The sequence below is a fragment of the Pipistrellus hanaki genome (genome assembly GCF_964339955.1).
Source record: "Pipistrellus hanaki genome assembly, chromosome: 10".
Classification (NCBI taxonomy): Eukaryota; Metazoa; Chordata; class Mammalia; order Chiroptera; family Vespertilionidae; genus Pipistrellus; species Pipistrellus hanaki.
This window is the reverse complement of record NC_140512.1, coordinates 71,493,188-71,520,648: the sequence shown is the minus strand read 5'-3', so window position 1 is coordinate 71,520,648 and position 27,461 is coordinate 71,493,188. Positions and strand designations below refer to the sequence as shown.

The following is a 27,461-nucleotide window of genomic DNA, read 5'->3' as shown; positions in this document are numbered from 1 at the left end:
TATTGTGCACAATTACTAAGATATATCAGTGAGCAAATAACTTAGAATCCATTAAAATACACCCTGAGCTACAGGATTTCCTATAGTTTTTGCTGTGCTCAGAAAAGAATTTAATGTCTAAAGAGGATACCACCATCCAGCAAATGTGACAGGAAAAGACAAGAGCTGGTTTGGAGCCCAGCAGGGACGAGGCGGCACCTGTTCCCTCCGTGCTAAGGATGAAGCAGCAGGCCCATGGGATCCAGCAACAGACATCAGCAGCACACTTCGGGTTCAGGTTGTTCCTTATGCCCCAGAGCCTGAGTTTCTCCCTCCATACTCTGGGCCAACTCCGCAGGGATGGTGCAACCCTCTGCCACCACACAGGTACCACAAGCCACAACCTCACAGATCCAGCTCACGTGGTTAAGTACGCACGTGCACTGGCACCCTGAGAACTGAAAGGCCACTTCTGTCACAATGGTCCCCTGGCTGCTGCCCTTTACATTCACCTGCAGAGCTTTAAATCAAACCAAAAGCCCAAACCAAGGACACAGGGCATCTACCCTGAACTCCAAAATTATGACATCACTGATCTAAGGTAGGTCCCAGACCTCAGGAGTTTCTAAAGCTGTCCAATGTTCAAAACACTGTCCTGGGGCCTTTTAATAAAGAGGACAGAGCTGATCTTTCTGGTCTGTTCTAACTAGGAAACAAGACAGAACACTGATGCCAAGTGTCTCCTTGAAAACAGAACTCATCCAACACAGAATACGCGTCAGAAGCAGCCACAGAGTGGGTGGGACCGAGCAGGACCGGAATTCCCAGGCTTCCTACCCAGACTTGGCCCTAGAATTGTGGGTGGAAAGGAGAGCATGCTCGCTGGCCATCTCCAGGGCAGCAGGAAACTACTGCAACCTGGGTGGTGGGTGCTATCCCAAAGCTGCATCATTAAAAAGTCATGACAGGAAGCATGCAGGCACTCCTTCCCGTCAGACCATTCTAGCTTCACACTTCCAGCACTGGTGAGGACACAGCTGTACCTTCTTGGTGGGGTGAATCCCCTGGATGCTCTTGATGCCCGGAGGGCCTGCTGAGTACACATGGGCCCCGACTGGCAGGTGCTGGGGCTGCTGAAGGGCCCCCTTGGTCAGCGTCACCTTGCGGACAGGCTGCTGTCTCACTTCTGGAGGCTGGGGAGGCCGCTGGGGCTGGCCGTCCGGGTGAAAAAAGCCATCGCTCTCTCCTCCCTGCTGGAAGGAACAAGGCGGCATACTGGTCAGTAATTGCACAGCCAGCCAGCCCTCCCCACCATCGGACAGTGTCCCACTGAGACACAAAACCATCAAACAATGGAAAACCAAACCTGTTGTTTCACTAGAGCCACTAGGACATTTCTCACTTGACAGTGTTTGGGTTTAAGTAACAGTTTTGAAATGAAAAACAGTAAGATCTTGGATTAGTGTACCCACTCAAGAGGTCTGCAGTTAAAGGAAAAGCTGTTTAGCTCAGTAAAATATTGCTTAACTTAAAAAATACTTCATACTCAACATGCATTTCCCATCTGCATGTGTGTTTGTGTTAGAATCTGAGAGTTTGCATAATCAATGATTTTAACTCTTAAATTTAAGGGAAGCAGGCCACCATGTTCCCTTGTCCTCTGGTTGTGGTCATGAATCCTGGGCTGTGTCCAGCCCGTCCTTCCTCGGACACAACACTGCACATGGACTCTGGGCTCAGGGGTCCTGTTGAGTCACAAGTGCCATTACCAACCAGAGTCAATGACTCAGAGGAGGAACTCCTGCATTCTAGTAAGAGTTTACAAGTATCAGAAATCTAACCTTTTGCCTTTTACTACTGTTCCCTCATTTCATGACCTTAAATACTGTTAATCAGTGAAGAAATAAGCACACACTCAAGCTACACTGAGAGTCTTAACTCCACCGGGTAGCAAAAAGCCATCTGGCTGTGCCTGTTGTCCACTTTCAGTGTGAAGTGTAGCATCTTCCCAGCAGGGAGCTGGTGACCAAGACAGAAAAGTGGATACAAGAAAGTCAGACCTGGACCTGCCAAATTATGCCATCTTATCAGAAAGGGATGCTTGAAGGTGAAACTAGACTCAGACCTCTCTGAGCACTACACTCTGCTCCCAACATAAACAGAAACATACTGGTCAATGACTAACCTTCCCCATGCAGACTGCTGAGTTATACAGTATTTCCAAGAGGAGCTTGGTAAATTAGCCCAGAAGCAGCCCCTATATTTTCTGTTTCTTTTCCCTCTAAATGTATCTTTTGAAGACAGTTTAATGGAACAAAGGGAAGGAACAGGGACTGGAGCAAGCCAAGAATAGGTAAAATGCTTGCAAAAACAGTCCAAACTAAGGAAAAATGAGATTAAAAGTTGCAGGTGGTCTTCTGGCTATGGAAGCACAGAGAGAGCAGCAAAGCTCCCCACCCCCAACCCGAAGCATATAACTGGGCAAAACAAGAACTGCAGGTCTTGGAAGTGGAGCAGCAAGAGCAATGGATATAGGGCCTCGGGACAGGAAGTCACAGAGCTGATCTGAAACGTCAAGCAGCACCATCAGTGAAGTCGGTGGAGGGAACAGGAAGCACCCACAGATCTGATGGCCTCTGATCTTGGTCCTATTTGCAACAATAGTTGACCAGCCAGAAATCCGAGAAACTGAGGAAATTCCGGTCATGGAAGAGCTACTGACGGTGTAGGAAGTCCTTCCCATGCAGTGACAGGGTTTCAGGCAGCTAGCAGGAAGTAAGAGCCTAATGGGCTCCAGTGCCCACTCTGACCACACAGATTCCCTGCAGAGGGCCCCCAGGAACTGGGATACAACCTCTTCCTGGCCAACTGACTGACCACTGAACTGAACAAAAATACAACATATCAAAATTAAGGGGATGTAACCAGCCGGTGTGGCTCAGTGGTTCAGTGTCGACCCATGAACCAGGAGGTCACAGTTCTATTTTCAGTCAGGGCACATGCCCAGTTGTAGGCTCCATCCCCAATAGGGTTGTGCAAGAAGCAGCCAACTCATGATTCTCTCTCATCACTGATGTTTCTATCTCTTTCTCCCTCTCAGAAATATATACGTGTGTGTGTGTGTGTGTGTGTGTGTGTGTGTGTGTATAACAATAATAATAATAATAATAATAATAATAATAATAAAGAGCTAATATGCTAATGGTTGGGAGGCCGTAATGCATAATGACTGGTTGCAGGAGGCTGCCTGTGTGTGCGAGGCGAGGCGTTGCTCCAGAGACAGAGACAGAGACAGGGCTGAAGCGGGGAGCTGCCCGAAGGAGGTGGGAGGTGAGACCATCCCGAGCTGGGGAATGCGGGTGAGAGCCCATAGCATCCCCCTTACCCATCCTTCACCACCCACCGCTCACACTCAGAGAGCCCCGCTGCCCACCTGCCAGAGGCAGGAGCACAGTGCAGCAGGCAGGACCAGCCTGAGGCGACTGGAGGGAATGAGAGCGGGGCTTGAAGTGGCCAGAGAAGGCCTGAGGGGTCGGGGGGCTGGGCCAGGCGTGTGAAGCTCAGCTAGAGAAGTTTGGGTGGATGGGCGGGGCTTCGCGATTTAGTGCGCTGGGCTCCTTTTGTGTGTGTGTGTGTGTGTGTGTGTGTGTGTGTGTGTAAAATCTAGGGAATGCAACTAAAACAGTTCTATCAGAAAGGAAAATACACCTATAATCAATAACTTAAACTTTTATTTGAATAAACTAGAAAAATAAAAAGAAATCAAATCCAAACAGAAGAAAGGAAGTAAGATCACAGTGAAAGGCAATGACATAGTAAACAGAGAAACAATAGAAAAAAATCAAGGAAAGCAAAGTTGGATTTTTGAGATCAACAAAATTGATCACCCTTTAAACTGACCAAGAAAAAAGAGAAAACACAAATGACCAAAATCAGGAACAGAAGAGGGATTATCAGAACATTAAAAAGGGTGACATGAAAACTTTATATCAACTAATTGGATAATTGCAATGAAATAAACTCCATAAAAGATGGAAGATAGCAAAAAGAGACCATTAAAAATCTGAGAAGAGTCCTAGCTGATTTGACTCAGTTGGATAGACTGAAGAGCCCCGGGGTAGATTCCAGTCAAGGTCAAGTGCCTGCATTGCAGGCTCAATCCCCAACAGGGGGTGGGCAGGAAGCAGCAAATCAATGATTCTCTCTCATCATTGATGTTTCTCTCTCTCCCTCTCCCTTACTCTCTGAAATCAATAAAAATACGTATATTTTTAAAAAATCTGAGAAGAGAACCAATTCATTAAAAACCTCCCAGAAAGAAATGTCTAAGACCCAATGGATTCAGTGATGAGTTCTATCAACTATTTAAAGAAAAAGACCACTCTTTCAGAGAACAGAGCAGAGTCCTGCCCAGCAAGTCAGCCTGAGCACTGTAGGGTCAGAGGTTCAATGCCATGTAACTGGGTTGCAGGTTCAATCCCCAAGCCTGATCAGGGAGTGTCCAGAGGCAATCAATTCTATGTGTTTCTCTAAATATCTCCCACCCCCCCCTCTCTCTCTCCATTTTCCCTTCCTCTCCCCTCCCCCCATTTCTCCTCCTTTCCACTCTCTCTAATGATTCCCTCAGGCTCTGCCCCATCCAATTTGCTGCCCCACCCAAGCTGTTTAAAGCCGCTTTTCCATATGAATGGCCTATCCTGGCTCAGGCTTCAGACATTGCTAAAATCTCTTACACTAGTAGCAGCTGGAGTCAGCATGCCCCAAACTTATCAATAAAAGGCCCAAGACCCAGCACTAGCACCAGCCTGCCCTGCATCACAGTTGGGCCTCACCTGGGGACTTTCTAGCCCAATACAAGTAAGTAGCAGCTATCTGCAGATCACTCTGTGGTTACTGTTGGGTGGCCCGAGGCAGTGGTTGATTTTGCACCTTCCAGGAAGCCCCAGAGCCAGTGTACCCAGTGGACAGCTTCAGACCATACCAGATTATAATACTACCATCCACAAGCAACACACTCAAGGGGCAGATTCAGTGAGCACCAAAGCCTCACTAAAGCAAGTCCTGTTCCATAGGGACGTCTACTGCACAGCAGCTCTTTCATTGCAGACATACCTGGTCCTCACAGCCAATTGGCCTGGAGGTTAATTCCTCCCAGTGACACCAACAGCAATCAAGACTCAAATACAACAAGAAGCCGAAACCGGTTTGGCTCAGTGGTAGAGCTGAAAGGTCCCACGTTTGATTCCGGTCAAATACAACAAGACTGTGCAACCAGCCCACCTAGGGGCACACCTAGAGTGCCCAGCTCAGGTGATGGGAGGCTGAGCCACTGAGCCCTACAGGACACCTACTACACAAGGCTGTTCTACAAATTCCAGGAGACATAGCAGCTCTACCTAATACACAGAAACCAACACAGGGAAGCAGCCAAAATGTGAAGACATACATCACAAATGAATGAAATGAAAGCAAGCAAACTCCTGGATACAGAGTTCAAAACAATGGTTTTAAGATTGCTCAAGGATCTTAATGAAAGCTTCAAGGGACTTAGTGAGACTTTCAAGGAAATCAGTAAGAACATCAAAGACATGAAAAAGTACCAATCAGAAATGAAGAATACATTAATGAAACAAAGAACAATTTGGTATATGAGGAAGCAAAAAATAGCCAATGAAAAGAGCAAAAAGAAAAAATCATTCAAAAATATGAAGATTAGTGTAAAAAGCCTCTGGGACAACTTAAGTGTACCAACATTTGCATTATGGGAGTGTCATAGGAAAAAGAGAGCAAGATATTGAAACCTATTTGAAGAATTAATGACAGAAAATTTCTCCTAACTGGTGAAGAAATAGACTTACAAGTACAGGAAGAGCAGAGGAACTCAAAGAGGCCCACACCAAGACACATCATCATTAAAATGCCAAGAGTTAAAGACAGAGAATATTAAAGGCAGCAAGAGAAAAACAATTAATTACCTATTGTAGATTTCTGAACAGAATCTTTGGAGACCAGAAGGGAGTGGCAAGAAATACTCAAGGTGTTGAATAGCAAGGATCTACAACCAATATTACTCTACCCAGCAAAGCTATCATTTGGAATTGAAGGTCATATAAAGAATTTCAGAGTCAAGAAAAAGCAAAAGGAGTTCATCACCACCAACCCAGTACTACATGAAATGTGGAAGGGTATTCTTTAAGAAGAGGAAGAAAACAAAGATGAAGAAGAAAAAATAATAGATCTAAAATATGAACAATAAAATGGAAATAAATACATATCTATTAATAATTGAAAATAAAATAAGTGAACAAGTAATCTAATGAACAAAACGAACTGATGAATAAAATAGAATCAGAGGATGGAAACATGAAATAGACTAAGACTCTCAAAGGGAAAGAGGGTAGATGAATGGGGAGAGATTCAGGTGGTGAAGGCCTGGGGTAGGGCAGAAACTGGGTAGGGGGGTACAAGAGGGGAGTGAAGGGGGACATCTATAATACTCTTAACAATAAAATTTATTTATTTTTTTTAAAGAATAGGCTTTTTTCCCCAAATAAGAGAAAAAGTCTTCCTTTTCAAATTCTTACCAAAAATTAATTCCAGAATTATTTCAATTAACACTGGCAAAGAGCCAAACTATACTTCACTAGTTGTGGCCAGACTCACCCAGGGACAGACCAAACTGAATGCATACATTTATTTAGGAGTCTTCTAGAACTTAAGCATATAGTTACAGCACTGAAAGATATAAATTAAAAAATACTGTCGATTCAAATCAGGAATTTCAGAATTCTGTTATCTGAACGTAAGGAAATAACTGGTCATCTGTGGATGGCAAATTATATTGTAGTCCAAAAAAGTGGTTGGGGTCCCAGGGCAGCCTCTTGTGAACCTCCCTCCTATAAGGCCTACACCATTCCTTCCACAGCAGTGTGTTTAGACATGGTTTTAAATATTTCACTTCCTCCAAACAGATGAGAAAAAAACTAAGTTAGGGCCCGGCAGGCATGGCTCAGTGGTTGAGCATCAACCTATAAACCAGGAGGTCACGGTACGATTCCCAGTCAGGGCATATGCCAGGGTTGTGGCCTCAATCCCCAGTGTGGGAGAGAAGGAGGAAGCCAATCAATGATTCTCTCTCATCATTAATATTTCTCTCTCTCTCTCTCTCTCTCTCTCTCTCTCTCTCTCTCTGTCTCTCTCTGTCTTTCTCTCTGTCTCTCTCTCCCTCCCTCCCTTTACTCTCTAAAATCAATACAAATATATATATTTTTAAAAAGTTTGTTCTATAGTACACAAAACTAGAAATATTTTGTTGTTTTTCCCCCCAAACAATTATCTTTTAATCCACCATAAAATGTATTTAAGATAGGTTTTTCTTAAATATAAAGAAAGCTTCCTGAATTAAGAAAGAGTAGTGAATACTTTTTATCTGCTTAATCATTATAAAAAATGCAGTTTGTAGCCACCATCAAGAGCAGGACAAATTTATTTATAACGAGTGGTTTAAATGTACAGATAAAAAGGCCTATTGATACTGTCAGGGCACCCTGCAATTTGACAGATCAAATCTTATTTTCATTCTTAAAGCCCATGAAGAAGTGATATCGCTGACGTGCATTCACTAGTGAGCAAATTGATTAATCCCTCTCTATAGAAATCTCAACTCTTGATTACACCTATCAGACACTAAGCAGCATTATTCTAGAGTGACAACACTTTGACAAATTCCCCAACCATTTTTCTCAGCCTTTGTGGCCCTGCTAGCTTGTATTAACCCGATGAAAAATTAATTTTCCTTATCTTCTCCTAAACCCCAAAGTCCAAATCCGCCAAACTGGCAACTCTTTCTGTAAAGGTATTATGAAAACCTCTAAAAGATTAATTGCATGTCTTCAGGTGACATTAAATTAATTTCTGTACTCATGACAGACACTTGATACTCCGTACTGAGAGGACAGATAACATTGTCAGGACACACCGAAGGACAGTGGTTGGGGTCCCAGGGCAGCCTCTTGTGAATTCTCCCTCCGATAAGGCACCTCCCTGTCAGGGCCATGCACGATCTCACAGCCCGCAGACCTCCCCGCACAGGTTTCTATTAACCACAACAATGCTGGGCCGCCCCCTGTAATCTGCAGCTCCCCCAGAAGCCGGACAACAGCTGATATGCATGCTATGCCAAGTTCCTAAATACAAACACATTTAAGGCTCCATTTTGTCTTTGAAGGATAACCTCTAGGGAGAAACAAGCAGGCTTCCATTCTCACTCAGGCTCCTTCCTTGGTCAATTCCCTAATAAAGCTGCAGCCTGAGGGGAGAACACGTCCCCTTTGCAGCATTCACCTATTCTCTGCAATAAGCTCCGCTGACATATGGCGAGCACACAAATACTTCAACAACGTCCATCTAGAGTGCTTCCTGTAACATTTCAGAAAGGGTCTGAGCTGGGACAAAACACGGAGCAGACAGACCTCAAAGCACTTGTGTTTCCTGGAGAAGAGCTCGATGGGCACACACACTGGATCTGACAGCAGGTGGCAAATGGCAGAGACTCAGGGCTTTCTCTCAACATTCTCTCTCCCTGAGCTCTGTTAGGTTTGGGGAAATCTTTAAGAAGCAAAATTAACTGGCCTTTGGAGGAACAAAGTAAAGCCCTGAGCCTCTGAGGGAGTCATACTCCAATTCCTGCCACGTGAATCCTGGTCTGAAAAGGAGACAACTGCTAATGTGGGTTCCTCCAGCCACAGAACATTGAACTCAGACTCTTCCAGAGAGAGCCCCCCGGAGGGGTGAGGCCAGGCTGCCTGCCCTGGCTGAGAGCGGCGGACGGGCAAGGTGGGAGTTGGGCTCGCACGTCGTGAGGTGCCTCCCCATCCACACAGAGCAGGGTCTTTCCCACCCAGTTTCCCTCACTGTCTGATCTTCTCATCACAGGCATGTCCTCTGACACCTCATGTCCGACTGCCTTCCCTGGCCCTGGCATGGCCTTCCCTCCGTTAGAAAATGGGCTGTGGCTTCTTTGCCACAGGAACTTTCTGCATGCTCTTCCCCTCTGCCCAGAGGGGCTTCTCCTTCCTGTGCTCTCCCCAGGCGGCCAGCACCTCCTCTCTCAGGCATTTCTTCAGGTCTCCCTATCAGACACTCACAACACCCGCTGTCTGCTGGGACCCGCAATGTGACACCCGGGAGCTCCTCAGCCCCAAGTCGGGTCTATTGTGACAGCCACTGCCAATGCACTCCACCCCTGCCATAGAGGGCAGGGCCTGACTCCTCAGGACACCCTCCTTCCCTGCAGGACCCTGACCTTAGTCCTGCCAGAAGAACATGCCTGACACTAACCCTGGTCCACAGAGACTCATTTTAATACTTAAATAATGGTGTTCAATCCTCTTGGAATTCTCACACAGGACAATCATTCAAAAATGAATTCAATGCAGTACAAAGTATTTTCTACTCATGTTGATGACCTATTTCAAGAAATGTTATATACAAAAGAACCCAACAGATACAGATCTCTTGATTCACCTTCTGTCTTGGAACTCACCCTAGATGGACGGACATGCTGATAGGGCTCAGATGCAGTAACACCCCGTGAGCAAGTCTGGGTGGACACGGGGCTGGAGGACACAGGGCTGCTGCAGAACTGAGGCCCAGAAACCGTAAGAGGAATCTAAAACTCTGAACCAAAAGCAAGGGTGTGTCCAAGGAATGCTGGGGACACTCCAAGGACAGCACCAACTTACCAGGGCACTCCCGTGCCAACTGGGACCATTCCAACTCCCGAATAATTAATACTAGTAACAATTTATTGTGTAAAGTAAGTATTCAAAGCCCATGTTGCTGTAACAAATGAACAAATAAATAAGCAAGGGCAAAGAGAAAGCTACCCCCGGCAGAAACACGACAGATAACAAGCAGAAATGCAGCGCTGGCCCTGGAAATGTCAGTGTTGTTAACACGCTGCAAATCCACAAGAAATGGGATCGTTAATCTCAAAGCTCTTCCCATGAATTACTTATCAAGTACAAAGGGTAAGGCTATTGTTTAAAATAGAGAGACTTGGCCAACACCACCTGACTCAACGATCCAAGTGCCAACACTGGACAAACCACCGGTAGGACTGGGAGGAGGGCACAACATCCTTCTCTGCATCTGACGTCCCTCATGGGAAAATGGGAGACAAAGCAAATTAAAGGGCATTCGACAAAATAGTTAGCTAAGACTCCTCTTTAAAAATGTCTGAAGAGCCCAGCCGGCATGGCTCAGTGATTGAGAGTCGACTTATGAACCAAGAGGTCACAGTTTGATTCCAGGTCGGGGCACTTGCACAGATTGTGGGCTCAGTCCCCAGTAGGGGGCGTGCAGGAGGCTGCATGTACTCATCCTTCACTCCAACCTTAGCAATTTCATTTATAGACTGGAGACTGAGGTTCAGAAAAATGAAATAACTGTTTAGGGTCCCAAGGGCAATTAATTATAGACAACCATCTGAACGTGGGCCAGCATCATGTACAAATGCACACTCCCGGTACTGTGGAGGGAGCACTTCAATTTCCATGCTCCACGAACAGGAATTTCCAAAAGGCCACAACAATCAGGATGCAAGAGAGAACCCATGGAGAAAGTGAAGAGTGACTGTGAGTGATAAACCCAGACAAGCATGGTCACCAGGACTGTGAAAACCAACATCAAGAAAGGAGCCATGTTGAAATCAGTTTGGCTCAGTGGATAGAGCTTCGGCCTAGGACTGAAAGGTCCCAGGTTAGATTCCGGTCAAGGGCATGTACCTTGGCTGCTGGCACATCCCCATTAGGGGGTGTGCAGGAGGCAGCTGATCAATGTTTCTCTATCATCGATGTTTCTAACTCTCTATCCCTCTCCCTTCCTCTCTGTAAAAATTCAATAAAATATATTTTTTTAAAAGAATAAAAGAAAGGCTTCGTGTGCCCACCATGCACTTGCTACAACCAAGAGGAAGGAGGATCATAAACTAACATCACTCAAAGATAAGCAACAGAAGAGCAGACTAAAAACCTGCCTTAAGTCGCAGGCTCTTTCACTTTTCAAAAAACCCAATTTAATAAAATCTAAAGACAAGTTATTTGATTATAAGTAGCGCAATATGGAAACTGAGAGAAGAGAACTCTGTGCTGAAGCACCATCACCTCACAAGTCAAGCACAGAGAACCACCTGTTGCGGCTGTAAGGCACCTGCAGCCTGTTCTGGCGTGAGTGCGAGGCAACTGCTCCCTAACCACCCCAGGGACACACCCTGACTGGATCACCAACAGGGCACTTTTAGGAACAACACTGCAGACTGACTCCTGTCCTGTCCAGAGTCAACAACATGGACCAGCAGATTACTGATACAAAAAGTAATGTAATTAACTACATCGATGCCAGCTTTGGTCAGAGAAGGATCTATACTAATAAAAGGGTAATATACTAATTAGACCGGAAGTCTTCCTGATGTCCTTCCAGACAAAGCCACAGTGGCAGGAGCTGAGGCAGAGGCAGAGGCAGAGGCAGGTTAGGGGCAATCAGGCAGGCAGGGGAGCAGTTAGGGGCGATCAGGCTGGCAGGGGGGAGCGGTTAGAGGCAATCAGTTCAGGAAGGGGGAGTGGTTAGGGAATCAGGCAGGGGAGAGCAGTTAGGGGTGATCAGGATGGCAGGGGAGTGCAGTTAGGAGCAATCAGGCCATCAGAGGAGAGTGGTTGGGGCAATCAGGCCAGCAGAGGGGAGCGGTTAGAAGAGATCAGGCTGGCAGAGGACAGCAGTTAGGGGCATCAGGCAGGCAGGAAGAGTGGTTAGGGGTGATCAGGCAGGCAGGCAGGCAAGCGGTTAGGAGCCAGTGTTCCCAGATTGCGAGAGGGATGTCCTGGATTGGAGAGCGTGCAGGCCGAGCTGAGGGACCCACCCCTTTCCCTGCACAAATTTTGTGCACTGAGCTTCTAGTAAAGGAAATAAAACAGACTCCCAAATAAACCTCTCTAAGAAACCTTATAAATATGATATTTACTATACTTTTGTACTAACAGAATATAAAGAAGCTCATTGTGAACATACAAGAACACAGAAATTAATTATATTAATAATTACCAATTATTTAGTTAGTTATGAACCTGAAGTGCATAAATAATACCGTGCACAGGTACAGTATATAAGCTGATCCTCCCAAATTCTAAGACCCTGTCAAAGCCTTACTGGAGTTGCCAGTTCAGACCTGGACTCATGGCCAGGCCCAGGGCATTAATGCCACAGCTAACAGAAGAGAAGGGAAGAGCAGAGATAGAAATTAAAATCAGAAGAAATGTGCACACGCAACACTTAACAGAACTGTTTCCTTTTGTATTGCCTGAAATAAACACAATTAAGAATATGCTCTTAAAAATAGCTCCTACACACACACACACACACACACACACACACACACCATGACCATTTGAAAATACTATTTTTCCAGGTCAGAGAGACATAAACAAGGCATTTACTAGGTGTACCCGTTAATAATGCCATTTTGTGTTTGTTTTTTTTCAATAGATGGAGTTACACATATGTTGATATATGTACAATTTGATATGTATGCTATTTTGTTGTATTGACAACAAGCTTCAAAACTTCATGTCAAATTTTCTGAAGGTGTTAACATCACAGATATTTTTATGCTTAAAAATGTCAAGTTTCATGCTAATAAAAGAACATTTGTGGGAAGTTTTAATTCATTATTTTGAAGAAAAGTGCTGCTGAATACTTCGGGAAACTTATGGTGAACATGCTCCATCTCAAGATACTGTGAACGCTGGTTTAAATGCTTTAAAAGTATGATTTCGATGTAAGAGACAAAAAATGTCCAGGTTAACCGAAAAAGTTTGAAGACCAACAATTATAAGCATTGGATGAAGATGCGTGTCAAACTCAAAAACAACTTGCAGAAAGATTAAATGTTGCTCAGCAAACAATTTCCAATTATTTACAAGCAATGGGAAAGATTTTAAAGGAAGAAAAATGGGTGCCACATCAACTGAATGAAAGACAAATGGAAAACTGAAAAGTCATCAGTAAAATGCTGCTTCAAGGGCACGAAAGAAAGTCTTTTTTGCATAGAATTGTGCCTGGCAATGAAAAGTGCATTTATTTTGAGAATCCCAAACGCACAAAATCATGGGTTGATCCAGGTCAACCATCAACATCGACTGTAAAGCCAAATCGCTTCGGAAAGAAGACAATGCTCTGTGTTTGGTGGGATCAGGACGGTGTGGTGTATTATGAGCTTCTAAAACCATGTGAAACCATTAATACTGATCGCTACTGATAACAAATAATCAATTTGAACTACACTTGCATCGTAAAACAACCAGAATGTTCCAGAAGACACGGCAAAGTAATTTTGCTTCATGATAACGCACCATATCACACACTTCAAAACCAGTTAAAGACACCTTAAAAGCCCTAACTGGTTTGGCTCAGTGGATAGAGTATCAGCCTGGGGACTAAAGGGTCCCAGGTTCGATTCCAGTCAAGGGCATGTACCTTGGTTACAAGCACATCCCCAGTAGGGGGTGTGCAGGAGGCAACTGATCAATGTTTCTCTCATTGATGTTTCTAACTCTCTATCCCTTTCTCTTCCACTCTGTAAAAAAAAAAAAACACAAAAAAACCCGCAATAAAAATTCAAACAAACAAATAAACAAAAAAAAATGTTAACAAATCTTGCCTGGGAAGTATTAACCCAGCCGCTGTATTTACCAGACCTTGCTCCTCCAGATGACCACTTGTTCAGATCGATGGCACACGCACTTTCTGAGAAGCACTTTAAAATGTACAAAAGAAGTGGAAAATTTGATCTCTGAATGGTTTGCCTCAAAACAAGAAAAGTTCTATTGGGACGGTATCCACAAATTACCTGAAAGATGGGGGAAATGTGTAGCTAGCGATGGACATTACTTTGAACAAAGCAATTTTGATGTTTCTCTTGAAATTATGATGTTTTCTTTTACTACAAAATCTGCATTATTAACTGGTACACATAGTATCCTCAGAGAGTTGAAAGTAGCCAACATGCTACTGGAGGAACTGTTGGAAAAAATCCTCATGGAGATTGCGGACAGGTTGGTTAGTTAACTTATTACTTAAGAATTAAAAAGAGCTAAAAAGTTACTCCAATGTTATTTTCATGTAAAATTCCTGTTGTTTTTCTGTGTATTGTAAAATTATACAACATAGTTTCTGAATATAGCATGATATAAAAAATATTTTTTACCCTGTAGAAAAAAAGAGCAAAAATTTAACTAGCTCAATTCTTTGAAAGAAAAGGTGTTGACTCATTTGCAAGCTATTCTTCGACACAGAGCTAGCTGAGCCCCCATGCACTTGGCCCTGCTCTCTGCCAGCCACAGCTCGCCCATGGAGGTCACTAGAAAGACCTATTCCTGACCTTGGCCCCATGCCACCTGTTTAGAACTCAAGGGGAAAAGTGAAACGCTGATAAAGTATGCTTAAAACAAAGTCAAAAGCGAAAGGCCACGCACACTGGAAACTGGTTAACTTCTGAGTTCTCATCTAAAAATAACAAAAGCATATAATAGTAAAATAATTTGATGGACTAGAGGCCAGCTGCTAATTTTGAATTACCATGAATGGAGGTGAGAAAACAGATTCAAGAAAAACAAAATTATAGGTCCTATTAATATGGAATTTCTAATCCATATTACTCTATCAAATGTCTTAGTGTACAAGCACAGAAATAAAAGCAATTAGCACTGTACTAAGTAAATTGCTCACAAGTTGTTCCCACATGAGCACAGCACAGGACATAATGCCCCACGTGCCTCTTCACTCCTCTGTGCACTGTCCCCCCGAAGGGCCTGAGGGTACGGCTGTGGTCGGCTTCTCCTTCCCTCCTCAGGTTATAGACAAACCACACACACCAGCACTGTGACAAGAAACATCTGCACGAACCACCAGAATGTGCTGCAGAATCCTGTCAGCACAGCCAGGCTAAGACCCCTTCTACAAAAAAGCGGGGATATACCCACGGCTTCTTGAAAGGACAACCTTGTGCCACAGACATCTGTTTGCCTCTGTTCAAGAACTGAATTGTCCAACCCAGGCTGGAAAACACTGCCTTATCCTTAGGGAGAGTGATCTAAAACGGCCCCTGTCACAGGGAGACAGACAAAAGTGTGCTTACCTCTGACCTGCAACCCAGGTACTTGCCCTTGACCTCCAATGGAACCAATGACCCTCAGGTGTGCGGGCCGAAGCTCTAATCCCTGAGCAACACCGGCCAGGGTCACCATGTCGCACTGTAGAACTCTTCTCATCCTGTTGCCCCTGAATCTAAAGCTAAACACAAGTCGCTTGCTTTGTGGTAAAGGAAATTTTGTATTTAAAACAAATTTTGTAATTCTACCACAAATTATCCTCAAAAAGAATCTAAAACTGAGAAAGGTCTAAGTGAAGGACAGAGACAACTGAACACTATGGTCAGCACGGAAACGGCAGCTCTCACACCAGCTTCCCGTCAGAGGGGCTGGTCCACGGGACTGTGCAGAAGCAACCTGCCTCCCTCTCTGCTCACACTCCTGCTCTGGGAATTAGGGCAGCCTGAGAAGGATGTGGAGATTTAAGAGGCACAATGACCCCGTCAACTTACCCCAGCTGACAACTTAATCACCCTGACTTTGGAGCCGACATGCGGCCCATCTCCGCCACCGCTGTTTGCCCGGTGCATGACAGTCCTTTTGGTGCCGGGCTTGGAGTCCAGGGGCCGGCCCTGCAGGGCCGTCACTCGGGCGGTCTGTGCTGGGGGCAGCTCGTCCCCATCCTCAGGCTGTGCCTGCAGGACTTTGTGTCTCAAGTGCTTCAGTGGTTTCACCGGCTGTCCCGAATACTGCATGTGAGCACCAGATGGCACAAAGTTTGACGTTTTCGGCTGAAGACTTGAAAGAGCAACATCTTGGTTTTTCACGAGAAGTCTGTTTTTCACATTCTGTCGGACCTGGGCACCAGGGAAGGGCAGCAAGGGGTTTCCATTCGTGGGCAATGGCAACGCTGGCGGCTCTTCCCGCTCCACAGGGGCCCCGGGGCTGCAGAGTTGCTGCTGTTGCTGTTGCTGCTGCTGCTGCTGCTGCGCCAGCCTCTCTAGGAGCTCCTTCTTCCTGGCTCCGGCCTGCTGCTGCCGGCGCATCTCCTTCTGCTTCAGGATCTCCTCTCGCAGGCGCTTCTGCTCTTCTATCTTTAAGCGGTACAGCCTCGTTTCCTCATCTTCATCGGGAAACTGGATCAGAGAACACACACGGTTTACCTGGCAGCGCCAGACAAGGCAACCTTGCCAGTGTATTTCTACAAACTCAGAAAATGCAAATTATAAAACCCTTTCATTCAAAATTTGAAAAACACTTGAAGTATAACTTCTTCCTCTGTAGAGGGGGGAAAATTATGCAACAGCTAACTTAGAAAATTTTATCAGAATATTAAAAAATAAAAGAACATACATTTCCTTTTATTTTTAAGTTTGAAGCCAATTAAACCATTCATTTAAGATATCAAAATATGTTTCGAATGGAAATAGCCACAGTAGGGGCCGCACTGTCACACAGGTTTTATCTGGCTCTTCTCTGACAAGCCAACAAAAGGTGGGTGTAAATGACCTGAAGGGGCCTGATTAGAACTATTGATTTTTCGTACAGAATTTCAGCCTGATCTCAAACTCATTTGTCACAGAATAATTGGCTGTAATGAACAGCACAAGTCAATCTCTCTGACCTTGAACTCATGCACTCTCCTCAGAATCAAAATGCTGTCAATGGCAGTATTGGAATATTAATGCTATCTAAGGAAAGCTGTAATATGCCAGCCCCAAAAGATTCTGAGAATCTACCAAAAAACTGTCACAGAAGTCTGATAACTTTCACCAAAGCCATGCAATAAGGAAAGTTTATTAAAAGTTAGGCATTTAGCCCTAGTCTGTTTAGCTCAGTGGACAGAGCACTGACTATGGACTGAAGGGTCCCGGGTTCCATTCCGGCCAAGGACACATATCTCTCAGTTGCAGATTCAATCCCCTCTCCAATTGAAGCATGTCCAAGAGGCAACCAATCAATGTGTCTCTCTCACATCTATGTTTCTCTTTCTCTCTTCCCCCATCCCTTCCACTCTCTCTCTAAAAATCTATGGAAAAATATTCCCAGGTGAGGATTAAAAAAAGTAAATTAGGCATTTGTTAAAAATGGCAATAATTTTCTTTAAAAGCATCACAGATACACTCGATCTATTGTAATAGAATTTAATCTATCTAGAGGCCAGCTATTAACAAACAAACCTTAAAAATTAAAATTTAAAACCAATCTGTAGCTGCAGACCCTATTGGTGCCCCCAGAGCCCATGCACTTGACCTACAGGACAGAGTCGGGCCCTCATCAGGGCTTGCTTGTCATTTTAGAAGCCATTCTGACCAAGTCAGCTATCTAACTGAAAGTTTAGGGCAGATGTGAAACGGCAAGTCTGAGGTTAGATGAGGCCACAAAGGTAGGTGTAACAAGTGGGCAGCACTGAAAAAGTGCAGGGGCCAGACAGCTGGAGAGCAGTGACAGGTCAGGGCCCACTGCCTCAATGCAGTAACAGTCACTGAGATATGTCCCAAGCAACCAAGAAAGGGTTCAAATATGTTCAAGAACATAGCTGGGAATACTTCTATATAGGTATGTCCTTTATCATATCATTATCGATTGGGTGAATGTAAGAAAATAAACTACAAAGCAAAGAGAAGACATTTTAAGATGTACAAAAATTTTTACTTCTGTTCCATTCTTTGTGCCCAGAAAACTGAAAGCACACAAATGAAGACACTGCGCACACATGGTCACAAGGCTGTGCCTAAAAGGCCACTTTGTCCTTTTATTTAGTCTGTTATAAAAGTGCCTGTAACTTAACTTTTCTGAGCCAGTTTGTAATGAGTGGAGAGCTGGCTATGTAGAGTAAAAGAAGGATAAAAATTTTAGCAAAGATTTCTTTTTATAAACTGCCCCAATCCAGTCTGTAAATCTACATTATTTTTTCATATATTTGATTTTAAAACCAAAAGTCACCCTTCTTCTATTAAGAGCTTATTAAATGTCAACTCCATGTTTTGACTTTATACTGACACTTCTGATTAGTAACGCATTACAACTGCTTACTATTTATTAGCAGAAAATCTGACTTCCCTTCAAATTTAACTATTAGTGTTGACTGGTTTTTATATAATTAAGAAAACATGACTTGCCTATATTTTTATCAAAGAATGTTCATGACATTCTTTTATATTAAGTTTACACGACACTAATTTATAATATTCTAGATATATTTTGTCAAATACCATGTCCCAGGCACATGTACTCCATGGCTAAAGAAGCCGAGGCTTGTGAGAACGGAAGTGTGAAGTGACTTGCTCAGGGACATGGTGTGGTGCTGGTGGCCGTTTCTCACCTATGCTCCACTAGACACCCAGTTCCCATTAGAGCCCAGGACTTACAGACACTGCACACAGCATGAATTTGTCGTTCTGGCAGCAGGCTAGGATTAGATCTTGACTGCATAGAAGCATAAGACAAGTGCAGCCATTTCTTTTCCAGGAGCCCAGTGACGCAGATTTTACCAATATTTAGCAAGAGCTAACTAAAAAGTTCAGGACCAAATCTGTACTAACACAAAAAAAATAATCAAGTGGCCACAACTCAATCAAGGTGCAAATAAGATCTCAGTTGGAAACCACGCCACATACAGACTTTCATGTACTCTTCATTCTTAATATTTATACCTACTGAAAATCAGCAAGAATGGAACAAGTCGAAATAACACCCCCCCCCCAAAAAAAAAATATCTATTTTAAGGTTAAAAAAAAAAAAAAAAAAAAAGTGGTCCTCTCTTCTAGCCATGCACAGTGTAAAAGGGCCCATATTGAGAACCAGCTAAATAACTACAGCTCACAGGCCGAATCTGGCCTAGCATTACGCTGTCATCAAGCTTTACCGGAACACAGCCACCCCTGATGATGCTAGAACTATCTGTAATTGCCTTTGTGCTAACAATGCAGAATTAAATATTAGAGATCAGTTTGGCCTATCCAGTCTGACATTTTTTATTATCTGCACCCTTTAAGGACTTGTTTGCCAACCCCCAATATATACAGACTCTACAGCATACAGTGTTAACTGTGCAAGTGCATAAATACCATCTAATACTGAAACCAGTGAGAATGAGCGTGTATGTTATATGAACATGACTGTGAGGATTCAAGGACCTAGTTGAGAAAAAGTGGGAAGATATGGTGATAGCCAAGTCCTACCTCTGGTTCTGCTTTTGCTTCTTCCTTAGGTTGACCCTCAGGGCTAACCGGCTTGGCCTTCAAGTCCGTCTTCCCCTGTGTGTTCCTAGGCCCAGGTCTCAAGGGTGGTGACATGCTGCCCGTCGGCTTTCCATGAGCACCAGGCGTGGATGCACCACGACTGTTACTCAGTTCCATGATGTGTGAGGGTGCTATTGGTAATTCACGCAAGTTACTGTTTCTGGCGGCAGTTGGCTGTAGCTGCTGCATTGGCCGTTTGGTTACATTCTGAGATGTCGTATTCTATCACAAGAAGACAAATTCAAATTACAACAAGAATCGTGGGAGGACCACAGAAAAGCACATTAGATTATTAGGTAAAAACACTTAGAAATCATTCTAATTAGTGACTTCTCTTTCAGGGGCAGACACTTCTGCTGGTCAATACGTTTTTCAAAATGAATGTTTCCTGCTTAGTGCAGAAGTACACTCTGCTGTTAAGGACTGGGACCCCTAAGGGGCAACACTGCTAACAGACAGACAGGCTCTGAACTGAGGAACTCTCAGCGGGGCACTGCAGATGGGTCTTGAGTTTGGGGACAGAGCCAACAAGACTCCACCTGCACAAGGTGTTGGCCACACCTCTTCTACTGGCTCCCCTAAGTTTACAGCAGACCAAGCAACAATTGAAGCACTAAGTCAGTGCCCTCCCTGGAGGAAAAAGATACCGTGAGTGTTCTCCAAGAGGAAACACTTGTTTATGTTCATCCTTGGGACTCTAAACAGAATCCCAACACCTTGGGGACGGGGTGGGGGGGTGGGGAGCCACACAGGGCAGGTTTACAAATGTGAGATGGCTTGGGGATTCAGTTCTCAGATCTCTTGTTGGCACGTAAGGACACAAGGCTAAGCAGGTGGCTTGCCATTGCTCTAACAAAATAAAACTCTAGTTACAAACCACCGTCTTCCCAGATCTAGAAATCTTTTATTTCTCATATCATTTTAGTCTCATTGCTACTTTAAGAAATAGGTATGTATGAGAAATTTTGAGATTAAAAGTAGCTAAATGACAAGATTGAAGCTTGAGGTAACAAGGGACAGTATAAAAGGAAAAGCCAACTGTCACCTTAGAGCAGGGGTCCTCAAACTTTTTAAAGTGGGGGCCAGATCACGGTCCCTCAGAGAGCTGGAGGGCCGGACTATATGAACTACTAATTCCTACTGTAACACCTCGGCTGTGCTCACTGCCCAAAAAACCTGGCGGGCCGGTTCAGACTCCTCTGCGGGCCGCATGTGGCCTGCGGGCCGTAGTTTGAGGACCCCTGCCTTAGAGCATAGAACTCTAATCATTAGACTCTTTATAAAAAGGTTAGTTATTTAATGGAAAACAGGCGATAACTGCTGCGGTATTTTTGCAGCCAGGATTCAAGAATCTGGCGAAGGGGCTAGCGAATAAATGGATCCTCTAGACAAGAAATATAAATCTGAAGGCATTAGTGGAGCCAGGGTGGGAATCCTCACCCTCTGGTGAAGTGGGCTCCCGAACTTTTTATTTACACATTTTGCTCTTTAGCAAAGCAAACATACATATGAAAGGTAACGTTTGGTAAACAGTAAAGGATTATCAGGTTAGGGATCGCCTTGAGCCATTCAGCCAACAGCAGGTAATAATGTGCAGATTTTCAGCCCTGCTGAAAAAGTCCATCAGCCTTTGAGAACTTCTCACAGTATGACCTGCTTGTCTTAGCCTCCAGCAGATAACAGTGACCTTGGTCTTTCATTTTTAAAGCAGTATACTCCCGTTTCTTTCCATGCATGACCAACCACATATTTGCTGATGGTCCCTGAGAGTGTATCCTCACAAATGAAAGCACAATTAAATGTAAGCTCCACGAAGGGAGAAAACCTGCCTCTTGCTCACTGCTGTATTCTCAGAACTAGAGGAGTACCTACCAAGAGAACATTCAATACATTCTTCCTGAATTCTCTTGCTTATTCACTCACAGCCCAAGGAAAAGCAAGCCACTGGCAAAGGGAAAGTGACTGTCACCAGAAACTATTTTCTGAAGTTATGTGTCTGTTAATTACTATTATCATCACTGCAGGAATATGCAGATAAACAAAAGAAACTGAAATAAACAACATGATGGGTCTTTCACGCACAAAAGAGACACTATTAATTTCTGTAGTCAAGAAAACCAATTTCCTAAGCCGTTTTTAAACATGCGTTCACTGTGGAAAAACGCACTACATGTGCTTCGTTAATTAAATCTGAACTAAAAACTACTCTGGCTCAGGAGTTCTGCCCCTGACGTTGTGACTTGAAAGGCATCCAGACGGCAGGAGACAGGTGGACACTCACATGCCTCAGCCCCTGGCGCTGGGGGCACTGCATCCGATTGCTATTCTGCTGAGGCTGAGCCGTCTGCATATGAGGCCTGAACTGGGGCTGCGACATGGGCATCAGAGGTGGTGGGGGAACGGACAGGTGGTGGTGGTGCTGGTGCTGCTGCGGCTGGTGAGGAGGCTGGTGCTGCGCCTGGGGGGGCGGCGGGTGCTGCGGAGGTGGCTGCAGCGGGGGCTGCTGCTGAGGCTGTGGCGGAGGCTGGTGGGGAGGGGGTAACGGGGGGTGCAGAGGCCCCTGTCGTGTCAAAAGAAAGAGAAACAACAGTTTATAAATGCATATACCAGTTATGTTCCAATTCAGCCCTTCCCTTAGAAACACCAACACCAAAAAGAAATTTGAAGTGGTACAAATTTCATTTCAGATTTGCTGATAGAGGTAATGTTATATATACACTCTAAATCCTTTTAATCTCAAAATTCCAAGGATTTGTCCTTAGGAGATTACTAAGGATACAAACATAACCTCTAGGATATTCCCAGCAGCACTGTCTCTAAGAACGTGTGCAACACAGCGACGCCGTGTGCAGCCTATGAGCAGGCCTGGTGTGCAGTGACAGGTAATGAATGCCCTGCCAAGAGAGGACATAGCCCAGGCTCCTGCGGAAGGGCATGCGAGGATGGGTGCTCTGAAGAGCCTGAGTAGCATGAGCACCCAATGTTAGTGTGGCTGCTGCAGATGTCAGGCTTACGTTCCTCTTTAAATACTTATCTCTACTCGAATGCTTCTGCAATGAAAATGTAGTCACTGTATTTTTTTTTTAATAAAAAGAAAAACAGGGAGGTAGAAGAGGGTAAAGGTATAAACAGTAATAAGAGACTTGACTTGGGGTGGTAAACACGCACACACAAAAAAGAAAAATAAAACAAAACAAAAAAACATTTATCCTCCTCTAACACCCTAAATAATCACCATTTTCCTCTTTTCACTTTAAATGCATCCTCTGTGCTCCTAAACAGCTGATTCCGGCACCCTCCATCATGTATTTAATAGTATGCTTCAAGGACAAACACAAGTGCTGGGAAGGAGGAGCTCACATCACACAACAAGGCTGCCCATGAGAGAGCTCACCAGCAGAGGGCACTCAACTCATCCAAGGAGGAAGGAACACAAAACTTGCTCCAGGGAGAACCTTCCACTGCATACTGCAGTAATATCAGCTGACAGACAACTTTATTTCCCTGTAAACTTTTATGACTTCCAGTTATGAGCAAAGATATTGTCAAAATACATCCTACTTATATTAGCAGTATAGCCATTAATAAAATTTAAAAATCTTAATACTAAATGTTTTCATTTCCCCAACATTTACAATCACCTTTTCCATTTCTCCTATGACTTGAGATAACCAATACTGTCAAGAGATTATCTGTTGTGAACAGTTAATAGCCTTATTCTTTAACCTCCAGATCTTAACAGACTAGAATAAAAATATGAAACTTTGACTTCAAAAACACCAGGCCCAGACCTGCAGCACCCTCCTCCTCCCCCCCAGACCACCTGTCCCACGGCCCACCCGCTCCGAGTACCTGGAGGTTAGGCTGAGCGTGTGTGGGCAGAAATGGCTGTCCAGGGCCCGGCAGGAAGGGCTGTCGAGGAGGAATGAAAGGCCGAGCGGCAGCGGACCCTGGCTGGCTGAAGTGCAGCAGGCCCACGGGACCTGGAGGCTGCAGGGTGGGCCTCACAGGCCTCTCCCGAGGGAACACGGGCTGCTGTCCTTGCTGATTAAAAGCTGGTCCAGGCTGAGTGAATGGTAAGGGACTGGGCGTGGGCACAGGGTGAGCGCTGCTGAGAAGTGTGGGAGGGGGTGGCGGTGGTGGGGGGCTTCGCTGCTCCAGAAAGAGATGACTTGGGAAACGAGGTTCACCTGAAACTGAAAGGCAGTTTTTAATTATCCTCGTGCTGTCTAATCAGAGGGTCTAGGTCACCCTCTGCGCCTATACCTTCCAGGCACCCTCTGGCTGTGCAGGACGTGTGCTCTGTAGAAAGCTGGTGGCACACAGTCCTCCTACAGACAAGATGCCAAGTGGTGGCAGGATGCGAATGCTTGAAAAGAATCCTGAGTTTCCCCTCTTACTTCTCCATGGCTTCACTGGCCATTTTCTAGAACTGATTTCCTTTTGTGTGCATGAAGTTCATGGGAAATGACAGGCAGAAGTGCTAGGGCACAAGAACTGGTGGCTTAACAAAAGCTCCTCACAAAGCTAAATTCGGTTTAAAACAGAAGTGTGTCCAGGCCCATCACCACCACAGCTTGGTTCCGTTACTCTGCACTGTCCCTTACCTCCTAGGAAGAAGGGGTCTCGCTCCTGGGGAGGGGGTGGTGCTCTCCACTGGTCCTGCAGAGGAAGCCGTGGGGGCTGGCTAAAATTGTTGGGAACCGGTCCAGGGGTGTGCTGTGCGAATTCTGGAGGGCCCTAAAGAACAACAGGGAAAGATGACAGGCAGGAAAAGACACTGTACATGGAGCCAAGTTTTCCCCTGAAACATCAATTAACTTATCTCCCATACTCCCAGTTTATAACTACATGTTAACAAAATAAGTGATTCAGCCACATGAAACAGTCAAACATTAAAACACAGCATCTAAAATATAAATCCTTGTTTTCATATGTCTACAGCACCAAAAACATTCTTTTTAAACTTATTGAAATCCAGGTGACTATTGACCTTCTTGCCTTTTCGTCTAAAAGACGCAATGCCTCATTTAGACATTCCTGATGTTTATCTTCTCAAACATGCTATTCTTTGCTACCTTTTTAACACAACCATAAGCTACAGATATGGAGCTGCTTTACTTCAAAAGCAGGAAAAATAACAGAATTTATACTATAACAATATCAGCAATCTCTAACAAAACAGAAAAATGTGAAATGTATAAGAAACCATGTTATAATACTACAAAAGAAATAATACAAAGTTGGATTCCACTGGATAAAAATTTCTAAAATCTTAAAGATTAAAATTCTTTACTAGCTAAATATTTTCTAGTAAAACTCTACAAATAAACTAAAATTACTTTATTTTCAGCTGGTCTTTCGAAAAGTCAAAGATTTTTAAAAACAAACATTGGCTTAATAATGCCTCACACTGTTGGGTGCATAGAAAGAAGGCCTCACCCTGGGGTGGGGGACAAGGACAGGTTGGGGGGAGTCAATGGGGGAAAAGAGGTCACATGTAACACTGCCAACACTAAAAATTTTAAAAGAAAAAAAGCCTCACAATTTTCTCCTCCTCTAGAAAGAATTAATTATACACATCATCAAAATAATTTCTATTTAATAACACCTCATTCCTTAAAACTCAGCCATTATTTCTCAACTTTTTAAAAAATAATAATTTTTATTGATTTCAGAGAGGAAGAGAGAGGGAGAGATAGAAACATCAATGAAGAGAGAGAATCACTGATGGGCTGCCTCCCGGACACCCCACACTGGAGATTGAGCCTGCAACCTGGGCATGTGCCCTGACCTGGAATTGTACCATAACTTTCTGGTTCACAGGTCCACATTAAACTACTGAGCCATGCTGGCTGGACATTTCTCAACTTTTTAAAACCACATTCCCTTTTCTCATAAAATTATAATGCTGCTTCTGTCATTTTAGTACTAATACTCTTTCCTCTAAAAGTGACATCATTTTAAAATGCCGAAACCGGTTTGGCTCAGAGCGTCTGTCTACGGACTGAAAGGTCCAGGGTTTGATTCCGGTCAAGGGCATGTACCTTGGTTGTGGGCACATCCCTGGTAGGAGGTGTGCAAGAGGCAGCTGGTTGATGTTTCTCTCTCATCGATGTTTCTAAGTCTCTATCTCTCTCCCTTCCTCTCTGTAAAAAATCAATAAAATATATTTTTAAAAAATAAAAATAAAAATAAAAGTGACATCATTTTAAAACATTAAAAATGCTTTTGCAAACTACATTTGCCTTCCTTCTCCCTTTAACAATGTGCTCGACCCATGGCATTGTAAGAATAATACAAAATGAACACTAGTATAAACACAAACATGTAAGATCCACGACTATATGATGTTAAAATAAATAGGTTTAAGCATAAATATTACATCTTTATAAAAACAAATATTAGGTACTTATTAAAACACTAAAAGCCCAATGCAAGGGGCTCGGCCCTCCCAGCCCTGGCTTCATCCGGAAGACATTCAGAAGGTTGTTCGACTGTTTGGTCTAATTAGCACATTAGCTCTTTATTATATAGCATCTGGAATAGGAAGCCCCCAAGATTAAATTCTTATCAACTAAGAGACTGCCAAAGCAATAAATGTTCAGTAACTAAGAAGTGTAAAATCTGTACGTGAGAACACATAATGGGTGCAATCCTGTTACATTAGCAAGCTTCTCTATGCCCAATAAATGTACACATTTTCTCACTTGAGACTTTACCCATATAATGCTTTGACATGGATATTCTTCAATATTTAATACTTTTACTATGGTAATACTACACTAGAAAAAATGCTCTGATGGCGTGGCTGGCATGAGGACTTCCAGTGAGCTTGCCTCCTTTCTGTCATGGCCGCATACTTTCCTCTTGTTCTCAAAAGAGTTTATTTTGCCCTGGCTGGTGTGATAAGTCAGCGTTTTTCAACCGCTGTTCCGCGGCACACTAGTGTGCCGCGAGATGTTGCCTGGTGTGCCGTAGGTACAGACAAGAATTTTATAATTTTTCACTATTTTGTTTACTTAATATTTCATAATAAAGTAATTATAAAATACTTTCTTTGTGTTTATTTGATTCCTATTCAAGAGAATTACTTTATATATAGTCAATATAGGCACAGAGTTAAATTTTTTAACATTTTCTAATGGTGGTGTGCCTCGTGATTTTTTTCATGAAACAAGTGTGCCTTTGCCCAAAAAAGGTTGAAAAACACTGTGATAAGTGGGTAGAGCATCAGCCCACGCACCTAAGCATCTGCGGTTCAATTCCTGGTCAAGGGATTCCTGAGTTACAAGTTAGATCCCCGGACCCAGGCAGGGCCCATTCAGGAGGCAACTGATTAATGTGTCTCTCTCACATCATCAATGTATTTCTTTCTTCCTCTCTCTCTCTCTTTTCTTCCTCTCTCTTCTCTTCTCTTCTCTTCTCTTCTCTTCTCTTCTCTTCTCTCTTCTCTTCTCCTCTCTTCCCTCCCTTTCTCTCCCCTCCCCTACTCTCTCTTCTTTCTTCTCCCACCTTCCCTCCTTTCTACTCTCTCTCAAAATTAATGGGAAAAACATCCTCAGGTGAAGATTTTAAAATTTTTTCTGATTTTCTGTTTGAAGTCAATGAAATATGTACTGTGCATTTATTTGCACAGGTAACTAGACAGAATATGTGTTATAAAGGATTTATTTATCAAATATAGCATTAGTATCCTATCTTCAGTTTCATATATCTTTTTTCTCACATATGTATGTATTTCAAAACATGGTTTAAAATCATCTTCAAAACTTTCTGATAACAAATTAGCAACCAAAGTCCTATTTTTTGTTTATTTGTTTGTTTGTCCATTTCTCTTGAAGTGGCACTGAAAATCAAGTTACAAACTGCCTGCCCTCTGTTTCGTGGCAAGCTTTGACTGGTCACCTGCCTCCACACATGCAATGTGGCGACCAATCAGCACCCTCACCTGCTGAATAAAAGCCCTCTTTCACCTAAGCAGGGGATTCAAACTGCTTCTATCCAACTGGACTTCCCTCTTCTGGGGGAGGGGACACCAGGAAGTTTCAAACAGGGAAGTACAGAAGAGACAGGATAAGATTCATTAAAATAA

The 27,461-nt window shown here is 43.8% G+C and overlaps 1 protein-coding gene across 2 annotated transcripts in view; it reads right to left on the bottom strand.

The window, feature by feature from the left end:
• Positions 1 to 27,461, bottom strand: part of RBM33 (RNA binding motif protein 33) — a 112,518-nt gene that overhangs the window by 15,037 nt on the left and 70,020 nt on the right. Inside the window, exons 10-15 of one of the 2 annotated variants that reach the window (XM_084897486.1) lie at positions 23,974 to 24,106; positions 23,219 to 23,562; positions 21,648 to 21,926; positions 19,307 to 19,588; positions 15,635 to 16,258; positions 1,023 to 1,232 (exon numbers count right to left, since the gene is read on the bottom strand). In XM_084897486.1, coding sequence (XP_084753612.1) covers positions 1,023 to 1,232; positions 15,635 to 16,258; positions 19,307 to 19,588; positions 21,648 to 21,926; positions 23,219 to 23,562; positions 23,974 to 24,106 — 1,872 coding nt within the window. The remainder of the gene's footprint in view (positions 1 to 1,022; positions 1,233 to 15,634; positions 16,259 to 19,306; positions 19,589 to 21,647; positions 21,927 to 23,218; positions 23,563 to 23,973; positions 24,107 to 27,461) is intronic. The other variant, XM_084897487.1, reaches the window with a different exon arrangement.